At 42.9% G+C, this 20,123-nt stretch overlaps 1 protein-coding gene across 1 annotated transcript in view; it reads left to right on the top strand.

Annotated features, from left to right (window-relative positions):
* LOC140492257 (matrin-3-like) overlaps positions 1 to 20,123 on the top strand; it is a 92,915-nt gene that overhangs the window by 51,434 nt on the left and 21,358 nt on the right. Inside the window, exons 6-8 of the mRNA XM_072591188.1 lie at positions 13,454 to 13,527; positions 14,688 to 14,825; positions 16,133 to 16,264. Coding sequence (XP_072447289.1) covers positions 13,454 to 13,527; positions 14,688 to 14,825; positions 16,133 to 16,264 — 344 coding nt within the window. The remainder of the gene's footprint in view (positions 1 to 13,453; positions 13,528 to 14,687; positions 14,826 to 16,132; positions 16,265 to 20,123) is intronic.

Genomic DNA, 20,123 nt, shown 5'->3' with positions numbered 1-20,123 from the left:
TCTCCTACCCTATCTAATCCTTTGATCATCTTGTATGTCTCTATTAAATCCCCTCTTGGGTCTGTTCTCATTGGAGAGAAAGTGCCTAAGTGTCTCAGCCTTTCCTCCTAAGACCTTCCGTTCAGACCAGGCAGTATCATGGTAAATCTTCTGTGCACCTTTTCCAATGCTTCCACATCCTTCCTGTAATGGGGGCAACCAGAATTGTATGCAATATTCCCAAGTGAGGCTGCACTAGCATTTTGTATAGGTGCAGCATGATATTATAGCTTCGGAACACAATCCCTCTGCCAGTGAAACCTAATACACCGTATGCCTTCTTAACAGCACCATCAACCTGAGTGGCAACTTTCAGGGATCTTTGTACATGGACACCAAGATTCTTCTGTACATCCACGCTACCAAAAATCTTTCCATTGACCCAGTATTCTGCATTCCTGTTATTCTTCCCAAAGTGAATCACCTCACATTTATCTGTATCAAACTCCCATTTGCCACCTCTCCGCCCAATTCCACAGTTAATCCAAGGTCATCTGCAAACTTAACTAACTCATCCACTTATGCCTGCATCCAAGTCGTTTATAAAAATTACAAGCAGCAATGGTTCCAAAACAAATCCTTGTGGCACACCACTAGTAACTGGATTCTCGGCTGAATATTTCCCATCAACTCGTTGCCGCCTTACAGAATGCCAGTTTCTAATCCAAACAGCTAAATCACTTTCAATCCTATGCCGACACATTTTCTTCAGTAGCCTACCATGTGGAACCTTATCAATGACTTTGCTGAAGTCCATGTACATCATATCAACTGCCCTACCCTCATTCACATGCTTGGTCACCTTCTCTAAGAACTGAGGTTTGTCAGACATGACCCGCATTTGACAATTCCATGCTGACTATTTCCAATCAACTTGTTGCTTGCTAGATGATTATAAATTCTATCTTGTATAATCTTTTCCAAAACCTTTCCTACAACAGACGTAAGGCTAACTGGTCTGTAGTTGCCTGGGTTATCTGTACTGTCCTTCCTGAGCAAGGGCACAACATTAGCTAACCTCCAATCCTCTGGTACTATACCTGTAGACAATGATGACTCAAAGATCAAGACCAAAGGCGCTTCCATCTCCTTCCGAGCTTCTCAGAGAATTCTCGTAAAAATCCCATCCAGCCCGGGGGATTTATCTACTTGCATACCTTCTAGAATTGATAACGCCACCTCCTTACTAACTTCAATCCTTTCAAGTCTAATAGCCTGTATCTCAGTCTCCTCTACAATATTCTTCCTTCCCTGAATGAAAACAGATGAGAAATATTCATTTACCACCTCTATCTCCACAGAGTCTACACACAACTTCCCACTTCTGTCTTTGACTGGCTCCATTCTTACCCTAGTCATCCTTTTATTCCTCGTATCTATAGAAACCTTTAGGGTTCTCCTTTATTCTACCTGCTAAAGACTGCTCATGTCCCCTCCTTGTTCTTCTTAACTCTCTTTTAAATCTTTCTGTGCTACTCTGTAACTCTCCATTGCCTCATCTGAAGCATCTTGCCTTAAAGTCACATAAGCCTCCCTCTTCTGCTTAACAAGAGATACAAATTCTTTGGTAAATCATGGTTCCCTTACCTTCATCACTTCCTCCTTGCTTGGCAGGGACATACCTAACAAGGACATGCAATATCAGTTCCTTAAACCAGCTTCACATTCTAATTGTCCCCATTCCCTGCATTTTGCTGCCCCCATTCTATGCCTCATAAGTCTTGTCTAATTACAGTATAATTGCCCTTCCCCCATCTATAGCTCTTGCCCTGTGGCATGTACCTATGCCTTTGTATCTGTAAACTAAACGTAACCAAATTATGGTCCCTCTCTCCAAGGTGCTCACCTATCATGAAATCCAACACCTGGCCTGGTTCATTACTGGCTATAAGATCCAATGTGGCCTCCCCTCTTGTTGGCCCTTCAATATACTGTGTCAGGATACTCTCCTGCACACACTGGACAAAAACTGATCCATCTGACATACTAAATTTATAGCATTTCCAGTCAGTGTTAGGAAAGTTAAAGTCCCCCATAATGGCCACCCTGCTCCTTTCCCTCCTGCCCAGATTCTGTTACCAATCCTGTCCTCCACATCCCTGGAACTTTGCGGAGGTCTATATATTAAAAAAAAACTCCCAGCTGTGTGACCTCCTCTCCTGTTTCCAACCGCAGCCCATACCACCTTAGTAGACGAATCCTCATCAAATGTTCTTTCAGCCACTGTTATACTGTCCTTGACTAACAAACCACACTTCCCCCTTCTTTTACCACCTTTCCTGATCTTAATGAAATGTCTAAACCCTGGAACCTGCAACATCCATTCCTGGATTAGAGTGGTGCTGGAAAAGCACAGCAGTTCAGACAGCATCTGAGGAGTAGGAAAATCGATGTTTCGGGCAAAAGCCCCCTCTCTTCATGATTAAGGGCTTTTGCCCAAAACGTCGATTTTCCTGCTTCTTGAATGCTGCCTGAACTGCTGTGCTTTCCAGCACCACTCTAATTCAGAATCTGGTTTCCAAAATGTGCAGTCATTATTTTTACCTAACATCCATTCCTGACCTTGCTCTATCCATGTCTCAGTAATGGCCACAACATCAAAGTCCCAGGTACCGATCCGTGCTGCAAGCTCGCCTACTTTATTCTGGATACTCCTAGCATTGAAGTAGGCACACATCATACCAGCTTGATGTTTGCCAGCACACTCCTGTGACAGTGAAATCCTGTTCATGCCCTCTGTACTCTCATCCATCTGTATACTGGAACTACAACACAGGTTCCCACCCCGCTTCTGAGCACTTTTGACCGTCCTGATTTTTCTTCGTCCTGTAGCAGGTGTTCAAGGGGCTATTCAATTTCTCCCAACTAAAATATATTCTAGAGAGTTAGAACCTTTGTAAAAAGGATTAAAAAGAAATTCATGGCTAAGCAAGCAAGTTAAAGTTAACAATAAGATAAAAACAAGCGCATACCATGTGCAAAGGCCAGTGGCAGGGTGAAAGATCAACAGCGGGTTACTTAAAAATATATAAATAGCAAAGATAAATGAAATGAAGCTAGCACAAAATATAAAAATGGGTAGCACAATCTTGTGTAAGTCTATGAAAGGGCAGAAAGCAGCTAAAGTTAATGTTAGTTCCTTGGATGAGACAGGGCAGTTAATACCGAGGAACTGAAATGGCATAGACACTAAACCAATACTTTGTCTTTCACAGTGGAGATGAATCCCATTCTAATAGTAACAGGCCATGCAGAAGGTCTAGAAAGGGAGGAACTTTGAGCAATCATCATCACTAGTGGGAAAAGTACTAAGTACTTGGGATTGAAGGCAGACAAGCCCCTTGGCCTGATGGCCTATATCCTTGGGTCTGAAAGGAAGTGTCGGTAGAGATAGTGGATCCATTGGTCATAATAATCAATAATTCCCTGCACATCGGAAAGGTACTTGTGGATTGGAGAAATGCCAATTATAATACCCTTATTTAAAAAGGAAGGGAGGCAGGAAGTAGGAACCTATAGACTAATTTGTTAGAATCCATTATATAGAAAGTAATAGGCATTTGGAAAGTTAAAACACAATCTGCCAGAGGCAGCATGGTTTCTTGAAGGATAAATCATGTTTGACTAATTTGCTGGTGTTCTTTTGAAGAAGCAAGGTGGATAATGTAGATCTTTTAGATGTAGTACATCTGGACTCCCAGAAGACCTTGATGGGGGCTGCGCACAAGATTGATACACACAGTAAGGTCGCATGGTGTTAGGGGTAATTTATTAACCTGAATATGGCATTGCTAACCATCTTCAGTGGTCTCCAGCATTACAGATACCAGTCTTCAGCCTGTTCAACTCACTCAACATGATAGCAAGAAACAGTTGGAGACATTGAATATTGCAAAGGCTAGGGGCCCTGACAAAACCCCAGCTATAATACTTAAAGACTTGTGCTCCAGAACTTGCTGCTCTCTGAGCCACACTGTTTCTGTACAGTTAGAACATCTATCTCTGACATTGTAGAAAATTGCCCAAATATGTCTTGTACTGAAAAAGCAGGACAAATGCAACCTGGCCAGTTAGTGCTCAATCAGTCTACTGTTGATCGAAAATATAATCAATAGTACTGTCAAGTAACACATGCTCAGGTCTTAATCATGCCCAGTTTAGGTTCTGCGAGTGCCTCTCAGCTCCTGATCTCATTGTAGTCTTGGTTTAAATATGGTCAGAAGAGCTGAATTCCAGAGGTGAGATGAGAGTGAAAACCCTTGGCATCAAGGCTACAATCAATGAGGTAAAAACAATGACTGCAGATACAGGAAACCAGATTCTGGATTAGTGGTGCTGGAAGAGCACAGCAGTTCAGGCAGCATCCAAGTGTGCGGGGTTCCCGGACTATGAGGTTGGAAGCTGTGGGTGGGAGATCTCATGAGGTTCTGTATGGTCTGGGAGATGATGGTTTTGTGATGGGGGGTGGGGTCATGGTCGAGGGGGCAGTTGGAAGAGGTGTCCTCGAGTTGACGTTTGGCTTCAGCGGTGTAGAGGTCAGTGCACCAGACTACCACTGCGCTCCCTTTATCCGCTGGCTTGATGGTGAGGTTGGGATTGGAGCAGAGGGATTGGACGGCTGAGCATTGTGAGGGTGAGAGGTTGGAGTGGGGGAGGGAGGAAGACAGGTTGAGGCATTTAATGTCCCGGCAGCAGTTGGAAATGAAGAGGTCGAGGGCAGGTAATAAGGCAGCGCGGGGTGTCCAGGTGGATGCAGTGTGTTGGAGGTGGGCAGGAGTCCTGATTGTGAAATTAAGCTCGGAGGTGGAGGCGACGGAAGAATTGTTCGACGTCACGGCGTGTATTAAATTGATTGCGTGGACGGAGGGGGATGAAGGTGAGTCCTTTGCTGAGGACTGATCGTTCGTCCTCAGTGTGGGGGAGGTCTGGGGGGGAAGGTGAAAACTCGGCAGGGCTGGGATCTGGTGTGGGTGTAGAGCTGGGAGTGGGGGGGGGAACCTGTAACTGGAGTGCTCCCACCCACAGCTTCCAACCTCATAGTCCGGGAACCCCGCACTGCCCAGTTCTACCTCCTTCCCAAGATCCACAAGCCTGACCACCCTGGCCGACCCATTGTCTCAGCATGCACCTGCCCCAATTAACTCATCTCTACCTACCTCGACACTGTCCTATCCGTCCTAGTGCAAGAACTCCCCACATACGTTCGAGACACCACCCACGCCCTCCACCACCTCCAAGACTTCCGTTTCCCTCGCACCCAACGCCTCATCTTCACCATGGATATCCAATCCCTCTACACCACCATTCGCCATGACCAGGGCCTCCAAGCCCTCCGTTTTTTCCTCTGCAGACGTCCCCAACAGTACCCTTCCACTGACACTCTCATTCATTTGGCCGAACTGGTCCTCACCCTTAACAATTTCTCCTTTGAATCCTCCCACTTCCTCCAGACCAAAGGCGTAGCCATGGGCACACGTATGGGCCCCAGGTATGCCTGTCTCTTCGTTGGCGACGTAGAGCAGTTGATCTTCCGTAATTACACCGGCACCACTCCCCACCTCTTCCTCCGCTACATTGATGACTGCATTGGCGCCACCTCGTGCTCCCGCGAGGAGGTTGAGCAATTCATCAACTTCACCAACACATTCCACCCTGACCTTAAATTTACCTGGACCATCTCTGACACCTCCCTCCCCTTCCTGAACCTCTCCATCTCCATTAATGACGACCGACTTGACACTGACATTTTTTACAAACCCACCGACTCCCACAGCTACCTGGATTACACCTCTTCCCACCCTATCTCTTGCAAAAATGCCATTCCGTATTCCCAATTCCTCCGCCTCCGCCAGATCTGCTCCCAGGAGGACCAGTTCCACCACAGAACACACCGGATGGCCTCCTTCTTTAGAGACCGCAATTTCCCTTCCCACGTGGTTAAAGATGCCATCCAACGCATCTCGTCTACATCCCGCACCTCTGCCCTCAGACCCCACCCCTCCAACCGTAACAAGGACAACGCCCCTTGTGATCACCTTCCACCTTCGCATAAACCATATCATCCGCCGACGTTTCCGCCACCTCCAAACAGACCCCACCACCAGGGATATATTTCCCTCCCCACCCCTTTCCGCCTTCCGCAAAGACCATTCCCTCCGTGACTACCTGGTCAGGTCCACGCCCCCTTACAACCCACCCTCCAATCCTGGCACTTTCCCCTGCCAACGCAGGAACTGTAAAACCTGTGCCCACATCTCCTCCCTCACCTCTATCCAAGGCCCTAAAGGAGCCTTCCACATTCATCAAAGTTTTACTTGCACATCCACTAATATCATTTATTGTATCCGTTGCTGCCGATGCGGTCTCCTCTACATTGGGGAGACTGGGCACCTCCTAGCAGAGCGCTTTAGGGAACATCTCCGGGACACCCGCACCAATCAACCACACCGCCCCGTGGCCCAACATTTCAACTCCACCTCCCACTCTGCCGAGGACATGGAGGTCCTGGGCCTCCTTCACCGCCGCTCCCTCACCACCAGACGCCTGGAGGAAGAACGCCTCATCTTCCGCCTCGGAACACTTCAACCCCAGGGTATCCATGAGGACGTCAACAGTTTCCTCATTTCCCCTTCCCCCACCTCATCCTAGTTTCAAACTTCCAGCTCAGCACTGTCTCCTTGACTTGTCCTACCTGCCTATCTCCTTTTCCACCTATCCACTCCACCCTCTCCTCCCTGACCTATCACCTTCATCTCCTCCCCCACTCACCCATTGTACTCTATGCTACTTTCTCCCCACCCCCACCCTCCTCTAGCTTATCTCTCCACACTTCAGGCTCACTGCCTTTATTCCTGATGAAGGGTTTTTGCCCGAAACGTCGATTTCGAAGCTACTTGGATGCTGCCTGAACTGCTGTGCTCTTCCAGCACCACTAATCCAGAATCAAGGCTACATTCAGCCAAGTGTAGCATTAAGGAGCCCTAGCAAAACTGGAATGATTGGATGTCGGAGCAAAGTCTTTGCTGGTTGGAGTCATGGCTGGTACATCGGAATATGGTTGTGGTTGTTGGAACTCGTTTGTCTGTTTCAGGACATCTTTGCAGGAGTTCCTCAGGGTTGCGTTCTAGTCCCACCCATCTTCAGCTGATTTTTCAATTACCTTCCTTCCATCAAAAGGTCAGAAGTGGAGGTGTTGGTGATGGTTGACTGTGATCAACAAGGTGGCACAGTGAGTTAGCACTGCTCCCTCACAGCACCAGGGACCCAGGTTCAATCCAGCTTCCACTCTGTCCATGTGGAGTTTGCACATTCTCCCAGTGCCCACATGGGTTTCCTCCGGATACTCCAGTTTCCTCCCATATTACAAAGATGTGTAGATTAGGTGAGATGATCGTGCAAAATTGCCCCATAGTGTCCAGGGATATGCAGGCTAGGTGGATCAGTGATGAGAAATGCAGGGTTATAGGGAAGGGATGCTCTTCAGAGGGTTAGTGTGGACTCAATGAGCCAAATGGCCTGCTTCCATGCTGTAGGGATTCTGTGATCAGCATTTGTGACTCCTCATACTGAAGCAGTCCATGTTCAAATGCAATAAATTCTGGACGGTATCCAGATCTGCACTGATCAGTGGCATGTAACATTGACGCCACACAAATGGCAGGCTTTCACCACCACCAATAAGAAGCACTCAAACCACCTCCCCTTGACATGCAGTGGTGTTACCATCATTGCATTCCCCACAATCAGCATCCTTGGGGTGACCATTGACCAGAGACTCAACTGGACAGCTATATAAACACAGTGACTACAAGAGCAAGTCAGAGGCTAGGAATACTGTGGTGAGTTGTTCACCTCCCAACTCCCCAAAGCCTGTCCATCATCTACAAGGCACAAGTCAGGAGTGAGATGGAATATTCCCCACTTATGTGGATGGCTGCAGCTCCAACATACTCAAGAAGCTTGGCACCATCCAGAAAAAGCAGCCTGTGTGATTGGCAGTATGTTCACTCCCTCCACAACCGAAGCTCAGCACCAGCAGTGTACTATCTACAAGATGCATGGCAGAAGTTCTTTAGAGATCCTCAGATAGCACCTTCCAAATCCACAATCACTTCCATGAAGAAGGACAAGGGAACAACACCTGCAGGTTTCCCTCCAAGCCACTCACCATCCAGTCTTGGAAATATATTGCCATTCTTTCACTCTTGCTGGGTGAAAAACCTGAAATTCCCTCCCTGGCATTGTGGGTTAAATGATAGCTGTTGAACTGCAGAGGTTCAAGAAGGCAGCTTACCACTATCTCCTCAAGGGCAGCTAGGGATGGGCAATCAACGCTGGCCAGCCAGTGATGCCCACATCCCACAAATGAATAGAAAATACAAAAAGCGGAGTGTCAGGATTATTTGTGCCTTTCCTTGCTTGACGAGGTGTAACTAGTGGGATTCCACAGTTTTTGATCTTTGGAGCCCCAACTCAAAAGTCATGGATTTACACAGCACAGAAATGGACCGTTCAGTCCAACTCGTTTATTGTGACCAGATATCCTAAAGAAATGTAGTCTCCTTTGCCAGAACGTGACCCATATCCCTCTTAAACCCTTCCTGATCGTATACCCATCCCGATGTCTTTTAAATGTCGCAATTTACCAGCCTCTACCGGTTCCTTTGGCAGATTATTCCAAACCCGCACATCCTCTGTGTGAAAAGGTTGTCCCTTCGATCCGTTTGAAATTTTTATCCTCTACCTTAAACCGGTGCCCTCTAGTTTTTGGGCTCCCCTACCCTATCCTTGACCCTCGTGATTTTGTAACTTCTATAAGGTTACCCCTGTGTCTGTAACGCTCCAGGGAAAATAGTTCCAGCTTATTCAGCCTCTCCCTATAGCTCAAACTCTCCAACCGTGACAACATCCTTGTAAATCTTGTCAAGTTTCACAAAATCCTTCCAGTAGCAGGGAGACCAAAACTGCAAGCAGTATTCTGACAGTGGCCTAACCAATGTCCTGTACAGCCACAACATGACCTCCCAACTCTTATATTCAATGTACTGATCAATAAAGGCAAGCATACCAGACACCACCTTCATTGCCACTGATGATGTTACCTAACCAGGTAATGAAATGTCTGGATATCAAACTACAGCTCAGCGAGCAAACCTACACCCTAAACCACCTTCACTATCCTATCTACCTATTATTCCACTTTCAAGGAACTCTGAACCTGCACTCCAAGGTCTCTTTGTTCAGCAGTCTTCAGGACTTAGCATTAAGTGTATAAGTACTGTCCTAATTTGCCTTTCCCAACTGCAGCACCTCATATTTATCTAAATTAAGCTCCATCTGCCACTTCACAGCCCAGTTGCCCATCTGATCAAGATCCCGTTGTACTCTTGAGGTAACCACCTTTACTGTCCACTAACCTCCAATTCTGGTGTCATTTTCAAACTTACTAGTAGACCTCATGTCATCCAGATCATTAATCTAAATGACGAAAAGCAGTGAACCCAGTACTGATCCTCATGGCACACCACTGGTCACAGGCCTCCAGTCTGAAAAGCAGCCCTTCACCACACCCTCTGTCTTCTACCTTCGAGCTACTCCTCCCTCTATTTCTTGTGATCTAACCTTGCTAACAAGCCTGTCATGAGGAACCTTGTCGCATGCCTGACTGAAGTCCATACAGATCACCACTCTGCGTTCATCAATCCTCTTTGTTACTACTTCAAAAAACTCAATCAAGTTAGAGAGACATGCTTTCCCATGGACAAAACCATGTTGATTATCCCTAATCAGTTCTTTCCAAAAACATGTCAATCCTGTCCCTCAAGATTCTCTAACAACAACCTGTCCATCACTGATGTCAGGCTCATGGGTTTATAGTTGCCTGGCTTTTCCTTATCATCTTTCTTAAATAGTGGCACACATTAGCCAACTTCCAATCTTCTTGTATCTTGCCTGTGGCTGTCAATGATGCAGATATCTCAGCAAGGGCCCACCAATCACTTCCCTGGCTTCCCACAGAGTTCTGGAGTACACTTGATTGGGCCTTGGGTATTTATCCACATTTGTGCATTTGAAGATGTCAAGCACTACCACCTCTTGTAATATGGACATTTTTCAAGATGTTGCTATCTTCCATATCCTTCTCCACAGTAAACACTGATGCAAAATTTTCATTTAGTATGTCCTCTTCTCCTACGCACCCCTCCCCCCCTCCCACCCCAATCTCCTGTTGTTCCACCAATATGTGGCCTTGCTGATCTTCAAGGGGCCCTATTCTCTCTCTAATTGTCTTTAATGAATTGGCAGAATCCCTTTGGATTTTCGTTAACCCTATTTTTCAAAGTTATCTCAATCTAGATTAATGATTAGGTTGTTGGGATAGATGGTACTACAGCCATTTGCAGATGACATTAAAATTGGTGAGAAAGTAAGTTGCAATAAAAGTAGTAGAAGAGACTGATAGGTTAGCTGAATGGGTCAAAAGTTAGCAGTTGAACTTGAATAGGTGTGAGATTTTCCATCTTGGTCAGAGAAATAGAAAGGCGACTTATCTAAATGTGCTGAAAGTTCAGAAAACTTCACTACAGAGAGATCGGAGTGTCCTCGTGCATGAATTGTAGAAAATTAGTATGCAGGAAGGTAAGTGGAATTTCGGCATTTATTGTTAAAGGAGTAGAGTGTAAAAGTAGGGAAGTGTTGATGCAGCTGTACAAGGCATTAGTGAGACTGCCATATTCCAGGCGCAAATAGTTTTGGCCCCCTTACTTGAGGAAGTAGTTGCATTGGCAGCAGTTCGGAGGAGGTTCCAGATTGATTCCAGAGGTGAGGAAATTTGTCTTACGAAGAGAGATTTCTGACTTGTCACCCTTATGTTTTATTGACTTCTGTCAAATTTTCCCTCAACCTGTTCTGCTCCAGAGAAAACAGCCCTAGTTTTTCTAGCTTCTCTTTATAGCTCATACCCTCTAATCCAGATAGCATTCTGGTTAACTTCTTCTGTATTCTCTCTAAAGCTTAATCTTTCCACAAAGTCTAGTTCAGCTGGATCAGACTTGTGATCTTTATGGATCACTTCCAGTTACCTTGAGTGATCTACCCTTTGAAGGAATGTGCCCCGTTCATATACTGTTTGGCTATGTAAGGCTGTATCTATGTACAAAAAATGTGGATGTTTATAGAAACCATGGTTTGTTGTTTATCCCACTTCTGATCTTTTGGCCTTAATCTTTGTTTGAGTGTCTTTGTTTTTAGTCCTTCGAATGAGAGAACCACCTGGCTTAGCGGGCTTTTTATTTTGTGATAACTTAGCAATTGACCCATTATTTCGGCAAAGAGTCTCTTGACCTGAGTGTATGTCATCCTTGATATTTAATTTTCCAGGCTGTCTTTATTTAATCATTGTACCTTTCCTCCATCTTCACTGTCAAGCTAAAATGTTAAAGCAAATGCATGCTGGGCCACTTCTAATCAATTTTAAAATATTCTAGTCAGAAGCAAGTCATGGTAACATCGAAAAGTTTTAAGCAGCCTCCCAACAGGTCATCTCTGAATGGCACTGATCTAAGGTATTCTGATTCATTTTAGCAAAAAGCAAATGTCCTTTTGCTGCAAAGGTAAATTTAAGCTTTCGTTAGAAAGCTGTTCCTTGATGACAAAAGAACTGCTTTCCTCCTTTTCCAGGATCTGAGAACACTATTTGCCAGTCTCATTGATATGAAGGCACATATTGAGTTCGAAGAATACCCATGTAATTGTCCCTAATTGCTAGAGTGCGCTTTCAATACTATTAGTTAACCAGTGTCTGTAAGATTATCATGAAACATTAAACTGTGTTGGAACTTTCCTGTGACCTGGTAACCTGGGCAACAGATGTAATGGTCATTAAAAAAGTAATGTTGGTTTAATTTTCCAAACTTCCCTTGATTTGGGGAAAGTCCAATTAGATTAGAAGATAGTAAATGTTATTCCTTTATTCAAAAATAGAGGGAAACAGAAAGCAGTGAGGTACAGACCAGTTAGCTTAACATCTGTTCGAGGAAAACTTTAAAAGCTAATATTAAATGAGTCATAGGACGTTTCTGTAAGTTTAAGGTTGTGGAGCAGAGTTGACATGCTTTAAAGACACTTCTTTGTGTTTTATTTTTGTACCTGTCTGTTTATTCAAGGGAGAGTTTTACAAATGGATTGGAGTTTTAACTAGTCGAGTTAAATTAGTGGTTTGTACATGTTTAGCTGTGGTTAGAAGTTAGTTACTTGTAATAATTGGCAAACCTTGGTAAATATAGAAATCTGATCTGTGCTTTCTGTCACCCTGGGTCTTAAAGTCTCAAATTCTATGTACTTGATCAGCTTTTTGATTTCTGGGAATAGCAAGGCTTGATTTTCAGTATGCCACTCCAGTGAGACATAACTGCTTTGTGATAAGGCAACTATGTTTAACCAGTTTCTTAGTGTTAGATGGTTACTAGGAACAGGAGCAGCCATACATTATTATCATACCTGAATGGCACTGATCGAAGTTATTCTGATTCATTTTAGCAAAAAGGAAATGTCCTTTTTATCCATATCCTTGAGGTATTTAAAATCGTAAAAAAAAAACTCTTTCCTGAATATATTCAGTGACTTGGCCCCTGCAGCCTTCTATGGTAGAGTATTGCACAGGTTTGTGATCCTTTGGCTGAAGAAATCTTTCCTCACTTCAGTCCTAAGTGGTGTCCTCGGGTTCTAGACTCCAGATCATTCTCCATAAGTCCAATCTGTACAGCCCTGTTAGAATTTTATATATTTCAATAAACACCTCTCTCATCCTTCTAAATTTAGGAAAATCGATCTCATCATAGACCAACATAAAAAATGAATGAATTGTGGGTGCTGGAAGTCAGAAACAAAAACAGAAATTGCTGGACAAACTTGGTGTGTCTGCGCATCTGAAGAGAAATCTTGAGTTAACATTTCGGGTCCAGTGACTTTCCTCAGAACTTAGATGGCAATAGCTCCTTGTTAAGGGATGGAAGATTATGCATGTAATCAGGAATGTGCATTTGAGGTTATAATCAGACCAACCATGATCTTCACGAATAGCAGAACAGGCTTGAGGGACTGAATGGTCTATTCCTGCACTTTGTTATTTGTATGCTTGAATAGAGGGAGAATGTTAAGATTTGTTAGAACTCCTTATAAAAATGTCTCCTGATCATGAGAGGTCAATTTGAGGAAGACAGCATTGTCATTAGTTACATCCAGTAAGAAAGGCTTACACCATTGAGTGTGAATCAAGCAGAAGGCAATATGCATCCCAAGGTTACTATCATGTCAGGTTCATAATGCAAATAAAATAAAAGAAGGCGAGGAAAATTGAGAAGATACAAATGCAAGTTTTTTTTATAGTGACATTGCTTAATTATTTCTGTTTTAGCATCAAGTCGCAAAGGTCCTATGGATAACAAGCAAGGAAACAACACTCAGAGGCTGCAGAAGCCATCCAGAATGGTTGGTGTTTCACACTCTTATAAGATTTTTGTATTGAAGGTATTCATGTTGAATAAAGTCTAGTTTTGAACAACGCTTGATATTTCATAATGAGAAATTAATAAGAGTAGCATCTTAGTTCCTTTAGTTTATCTTTATCATGGATGTAGTAGTGGTGATCATTCTAAGTTATACTGGATTGTGATTGTGATTCAATATCTAGTTCTCTACATGGTACGTTTCTGACCTTGAAATATGTTTGTGGTCAAAACACTCAATATATGTCTAGAAAAATGGTAAAATGTGAAACACTGAGTTATATTCTATAATTAATTTTTGCGCAAGTGTAAAACAGGGTTGATAGATGTGACATGGCTTTCTCGTGTTGTATCTCCACGAAGTTGTACAGCTTCATGTTTCCCTTCAGAAAGTAAGTTGTGTGTATATATCAAAGAATATTTGGGGCGGTGGGGATGTAATGGTCACACTGCTGGACTAGTGATCTAGAACACAAGGCTCAGAAAATTTGGAATTGAATCTCAGCATGGCTGGTGGTGAAATTAAATTTGAAAAACAAAATTGGAATAAAATAAAGCCAGTCTAATCACGACATTTGACCACTTTCAGTTGTCAAAAGCACTCACCTGATTCACTGATATTATTTAGGGATGGAAATTTGTCATTCTTACTGTCTAGTCTCGATCCACAACAATGTGGTTGACTCCTCTGAGAAATTAGTCTGAGCTAAATGCTGGCCTAGCCAATAATGCTCATGAACTTCTTTGCTTAGCATCAGTGTTCTACAGGATCACTCTTCCACACTGGTGAAACAGTTCATAGTTGTACTTGGGCAAATTCTTTATGCAAGTTCATTACTTGTAGAAAGGCATCTACACCCAGAGTGTTGGTGTATTTACAGGTGGAATTTTCTATGTTTATTTTTTATGCCCATTGAGATCAAGATTGTATTTGGTTAAGGATTCTATTATTTTAAATGTCTCCAATCTGTTGATCACTTGGCATGGTTCGGCTGATATTTGTGCGTGATATTATATTAGAGATTTTGAACAAAGAAAGACAATCTCTGAAGAATTTATTTCATTTTTCAAGATTTTTAAATTTTATTGTTAAACGTTTGAGTAAGATGTCTTTTAATGCTAAGTCCTTTTCTCCTGATTTAGAATGCGAGTGATGAGCCTGGCCGAGTAGTTCACATTAGTGAGTTGCAGCGAGGTAGATGTACGAATCGTGATCTAATCAAGCTGGCTGAACCTTTTGGGAAGGTTACAAACTACTTACTAATAAAGTCAAAGGGTGAGGTAAGCACAACATGCCTAGATTGTCATACCTCAGTATTGTGTTGAAGCATATGCGGATTTAATAATCATTCTAGGTATAAAAAAGACAGCTTTTCTTCAATCAGAAAATTAGTGAATTATACAAAATCATGAATTTTTTGTGATAAGAAAAGGCTATTCCGCTCATCAAACCTCAGACTTCATGTTCTTCAGTTCACTTGACCTATCACTTAAACTTTCTTTAACTCTACTTTGTCCAATCTTCATCCTGTTAATCCACTGGGCAGGCTCAACTTGATTTATTGTTTTATTTTTGCCTCCTCGAAGGCATTTAATACTTAACAAACCTTAACCCTGTTAATTGTTTCAGAAATCCTCTCCTCATAGTGAAGTCTTTCACCTCGATAAATATATAAGGCATTTGAAGAATGCCAGCCAATATTATGCAGTGCTTAAAAGCACCAATGACCTTAAAGCACAGCACAACCTGCATTAACGTTTCGACACTTTGTTGAAACAACATTAAAATTAATGGTCTATTGTCAGTCAAATGACATTGTTGTGAGCAACGGTCCTTTTAAGAATTAGCTGGTAGCTCATGCTCATTCAGGTGTATGCCGTATGGTACATTGATAATGACCCTACTCTGAGGCAGGAGGCCAGCGTTCAGGTCCCACTGCCCCAGAAGTATGCCATAACATCCTTGGACAGGTTGATTTCAAAACACATTTTGTAGTGGCAGTGTCCCTAACTCTGGACCAGGTGGTCTGGGTTTAAGTTACACCTGCTCCAGAGCTATGTAATACTATCTCTGAACAGGTTGCATGGAAGTATCAAGGGTTGGTTTGTTACAGTTTGGACTTGGTCAGAAAGGGGAGCATATAGTAGAGTTTGAACTGAAGTATCAAATGCAAATAACATGTGGAAGACCGACTATCTTCTGCAATTGGTAAATGGATGACTAGCAACCTGATATCCCCAATAAACTTAGTTTCCTGGACTAATACCATTCAGTCCGTCGGGGATTCTTGTAATAGTGGTAGTGTTGCCAACTCTGGGCCAGAAGGTCTATGTTCAAGTTCCATTTTCCATGGAAGAGCAACATGTATAAGTGGAATGTTTAAGATAATTTTTGCTTTTTTTCTTTCATTGTGTAGAGCTATTATGTTTTCGTCTTGCCTCACTGTATTACCATTTGCTTTCCTTTATTATTTATTCAAATATTTTAATATTTTGCCTTGAATATTTATTTGGAGCTGGTCATAAAAAAATTAACAGATGATTGTGGGAATCTACTTGCATTCAGTATTTGTATTTTTTAATTATAGGGATTTGTGGAATTGGCATATCCTGAAGCAACTCAAGCCATGGTGAAGTTTTACCAGATGAAACCAACGTTTATTGATGGCAATGCCGTCAGAGTGGAACTTTCCCAGAAATATAAAAAGCTGACTATAATGGTATTTTATTTATAACTGACGTATGGAAGTTAATAGCTTTATTTATATTTATACAGGTATACTTCCACGTAAGTATGGTGTATTTGATTCAGGGCCATGGATGATAAACATGCAAAAGAATTCCTCAAGCATGCGAGTTAATAGCATCTCATTGCAGACAATCAAAATAATCAGTTTGAACCTCTGCACAGTAGATCAAATATGGATAAGTATGATTCATATTCACTAATAACTGGGCCTAAATTTGCTATTTTAGATACTTCATAAGGTTATTTTCAGGTTCAGTGTGAAACTTAATTAGTGATAGTTTAACTTTTATGGATATCATGTAAGGCCTCACTATCTTTCAGAATTGCAACGTCAACGCACAGTTTCAAATCCTTAACTGTCTTACTATATTGCGCCTTCGGAATCTGACTACCCAGCGCTTTCTTCCCACCTCTGTAATCGTTTGCTGCAAGCTGCAGGGCCGCTACCTTTAATAAAGTTATAAGTGGTCAGGTTTGCTGTTCCATCTCTGGGCCTTGACCACTGTCTTGGATATTGTGCATCATCTTCACATAAAGAGAGAAATTGTAACAATAATGCTGTGCTACAATTATGCCTTCAAGTTTGTGGGCGGTGTGACATTTGTTGGCAGAAGTAATCCTCAGTTTGCTCCTCATTATGCAATGTCTTGGAATTGACTATTCCCCACCCCAAACTTCCATAACTCGTGTTGTCTTGCAGTGTGACATGTATACTCGATGCCGCTATATACTTGAGGAACACACAAGCTAACACAATAGCAGACTGACATCGCAGTTTATATCCATCTCCAGAATGGTTAGCCATTTTGGCAGTGTGATGATGTTCTTTGGATCACCCCAGGGCTGCTGCCCTCCGCTGCAACCAAGTCCAGGCTGCTTATTTTCTGGCTGAGGTTTCTTTTCCCATTGAGGGGTGACGGACTTACAGCCTGAAGAAGGAGCTGCAGAGAGTCATCATCAGACTTGGGTCTGTCATAGAGATGTACAGCATGGACACAGACCCTTCCGTCCAACCTGTCCATGCTGACCAGATATCCCAACCCAATCTAGTCTCACCTGCTAGCGCCTGGCCCATATCCCTCTAAACCCTTCCTATTCATATACGCATCCAAATGCCTCTTAAATGTTGCAATTGTACCAGCCTCCACCACATCCTCTGGCAGCTCATTCCATACACGTAGCACCCTCTGTGTGAAAAAGCTGCCCCTTAGGTCTCTTTTATATCTTTCCCCTCTCACCCTAAACCTATGCCCTTTGGTTCTGGACTCTCCGACCCCAGGGAAAAGATTTTGTCTATTAACCCTATCCATGCCCCTCATAATTTTGTAAACCTCGATAAGGTCATCCTGGGCCTCCGACGCTCCAGGGAAAACAGCCCCAGCCTGTTCAGCCTCTCCCTGTAGCTCAGATCCTCCAACTCTGGCAACATCCTTGTAAATCTTTTCTGAACCCTTTCAAGTTTCACAATAACTTTCCGATAGGAACACCAGAATTACATGCAATTTTCCAACAGTGGCCTAACCAATGTCTTGTACAGCTGCAACATGACCTCCCAATTCCTGTACTCAATACTCTGACCAATAAAGGAAAGCATACCAAACGCCTCCTTCACTATCCTATCAACCTGCGACTCCACTTTCAAGGAGCTATGAACCTGCACTCCAAGATCTCTTTGTTCAGCAACACTCCCTAGGACCTTACCATTCAGTGTATAAGTCCTGCTAAGATTTGCTTTCCCAAAATGCAGCACCTTGCATTTATCTGAATTAAACTCCATCTGCCACTTCTCAGCCCATTGGCCCATCTGATCCAGATCCTGTTGTAATTTGAGATAACTCTCTTTGCTTTCCACTACACCTCCAATTTTGGTGTCATCTGCAAGCTTACTGACTGTACCTCTTATGCTCACATCCAAATCGTTTATGTAAATGACAAAAAGTAGAGGGCCCAGCACCGATCCTTGTAGCACTCCACTGGTCACAGGCCTCCAGTCTGAAAAACAACCCTCCACCACCACCCTCTGTCTTTACCTTTGAGCCAGTTCTGTATCCAAATGGCGAGTTCTCCCTGTATTCCATGAGATCTAACCTTGCTAATCAGTTCTCCTTGTTCTGGAACCCTTCCCAACACTTAGCTCTGTTCTCTTTGCTGTTTGTAGAGAGAGAATAGAGATTTAGAGTTCTGTTTTTTTTGGTTTTCCTAAACATTTTATATTCATTAGAGGAATGGATCAGCTGTGTTTAAATTTTCTTTCCCTCCTGGTAAAGGTTTCAAAACTAGCAGAGTAGTTAGAATCAAACACTTTTCCCCCTGAAATAATTCAGTGAAATTTAAATGTCACCTTAGACCTCAAAACGATAGTTTTTGGTGCACCTTTTGCACCAGCATGTCAAGGGTCCCTTTACAGTCGCTAAAAATGTAACTGATTTCACGTTAATGGACTGCCCTCTCTCCTCGGACACCCCACCTTTGTTCATTGACTGGGCAAGTGCCCCCCTTCCTGATTGTAATTGGCCAGTTTCCCAAGGAGCAGCCATTAATTGGACGCTAAAAACATTGTTGACTTTCTTTCAAAGTCGGGGGTGGGAATTGGTGATGCATACACTTCTAGAATGGGCTCCCACCTACAGTTGGGAAGCATTAAGTTCAGCCAGTGGTGTTGGTCAGGAAGCCACCAGCAAAATTTAGAGAGAGAGGCACACAGTTATGTTTTGAAATTGGTGTGAAGCAGAAATTTTAAAAGTGACAAAATGGTTGTATGTTTTTTTGTAATTGGATTCAGAAATCACATTGAGTCAAATTGTCATGGCTTAAAAATTAGAAGAAAATGGTCAGAAAATTAATTAGTTGGTCACTGAACTGGCAAATAGTCAGCATTGAACAATTCTGCCTGTACTACTCAAAAGTGCTGATCTTGTTTTATTCCATGAAACGGGGAATCTGTCTGGAAGTGAATGCAATGACTCAGTCCTTTCAAAGCAGGTAGGTCCATTTGATCCCTGGAAAGATCATGTCGAGCTGAAAATCTGCTTGCTATCTTGACCATCTGAAATTTCTACCCAATGAATGTGGATAGACAATGTCAACTTTTAAAGAAGACTGATGAATGCTATCAAGCTCTTTCAGGTATTGGAAATGTATAGCCAGAGAATGGTGAGCTATTTGACAGGGTGAGACAGCATTATTAGTTTGCTGAATCCCATGAATTTTGGAGCAACTTGAGGGCTCAACTTAATGCATCACTATGGACTTCTGCTGTGAGAGAGGATCAGAAAATAAGCACCCACTGGAGCTCAAAGAAGTTGATTAAGCTGCAGAATGTTTAATTAACTTCAGTGAGAAAGACTGATACCTGCTGGTGTTCCTTTCCCTGGTTATATCACCATAATAACTTTTATCCCCTGAACTTCATATGAAAGTTTGAGCTGACCCAACCTGGCTGCAATTAAGTAATTAAGTTTAGTGATGTAATGACCAAAGGCATATCCAGCATGTGGTTTGTGAAACGTAAGTTAGTCACATTCATGTTATTAGCCCACTTTAATTACTGATGACTTAAGATAAAGCAGACCATCAGTCGAGCTTTTGCTCAAACAGGTTAATGGTTAGCTTATCACGTTATTACTGAAATTTACTTACGAGTAAAGAGAGAGTTATTAAGAATAACGTAGAAACATCAGGAGTTAAATGAGTATAGCTAAGACAAAAGATGCAAGTCCCACTGCAGTATCTTGGGGTCATGTTGCTTGAGTTCATTGGTGCTGAGGCGAAGAGATTGACACTTCAATTCTGATCCAGTAGCTATGATAGCTTCCTGTATTTGGTGTTTT

The sequence above is a fragment of the Chiloscyllium punctatum genome, chromosome 20, assembly GCF_047496795.1.
Source record: "Chiloscyllium punctatum isolate Juve2018m chromosome 20, sChiPun1.3, whole genome shotgun sequence".
NCBI lineage: Eukaryota > Metazoa > Chordata > Chondrichthyes > Orectolobiformes > Hemiscylliidae > Chiloscyllium > Chiloscyllium punctatum.
The sequence above is the reverse complement of the archived record's forward strand: the minus strand, read 5'-3'. Positions and strand labels throughout refer to the sequence as shown.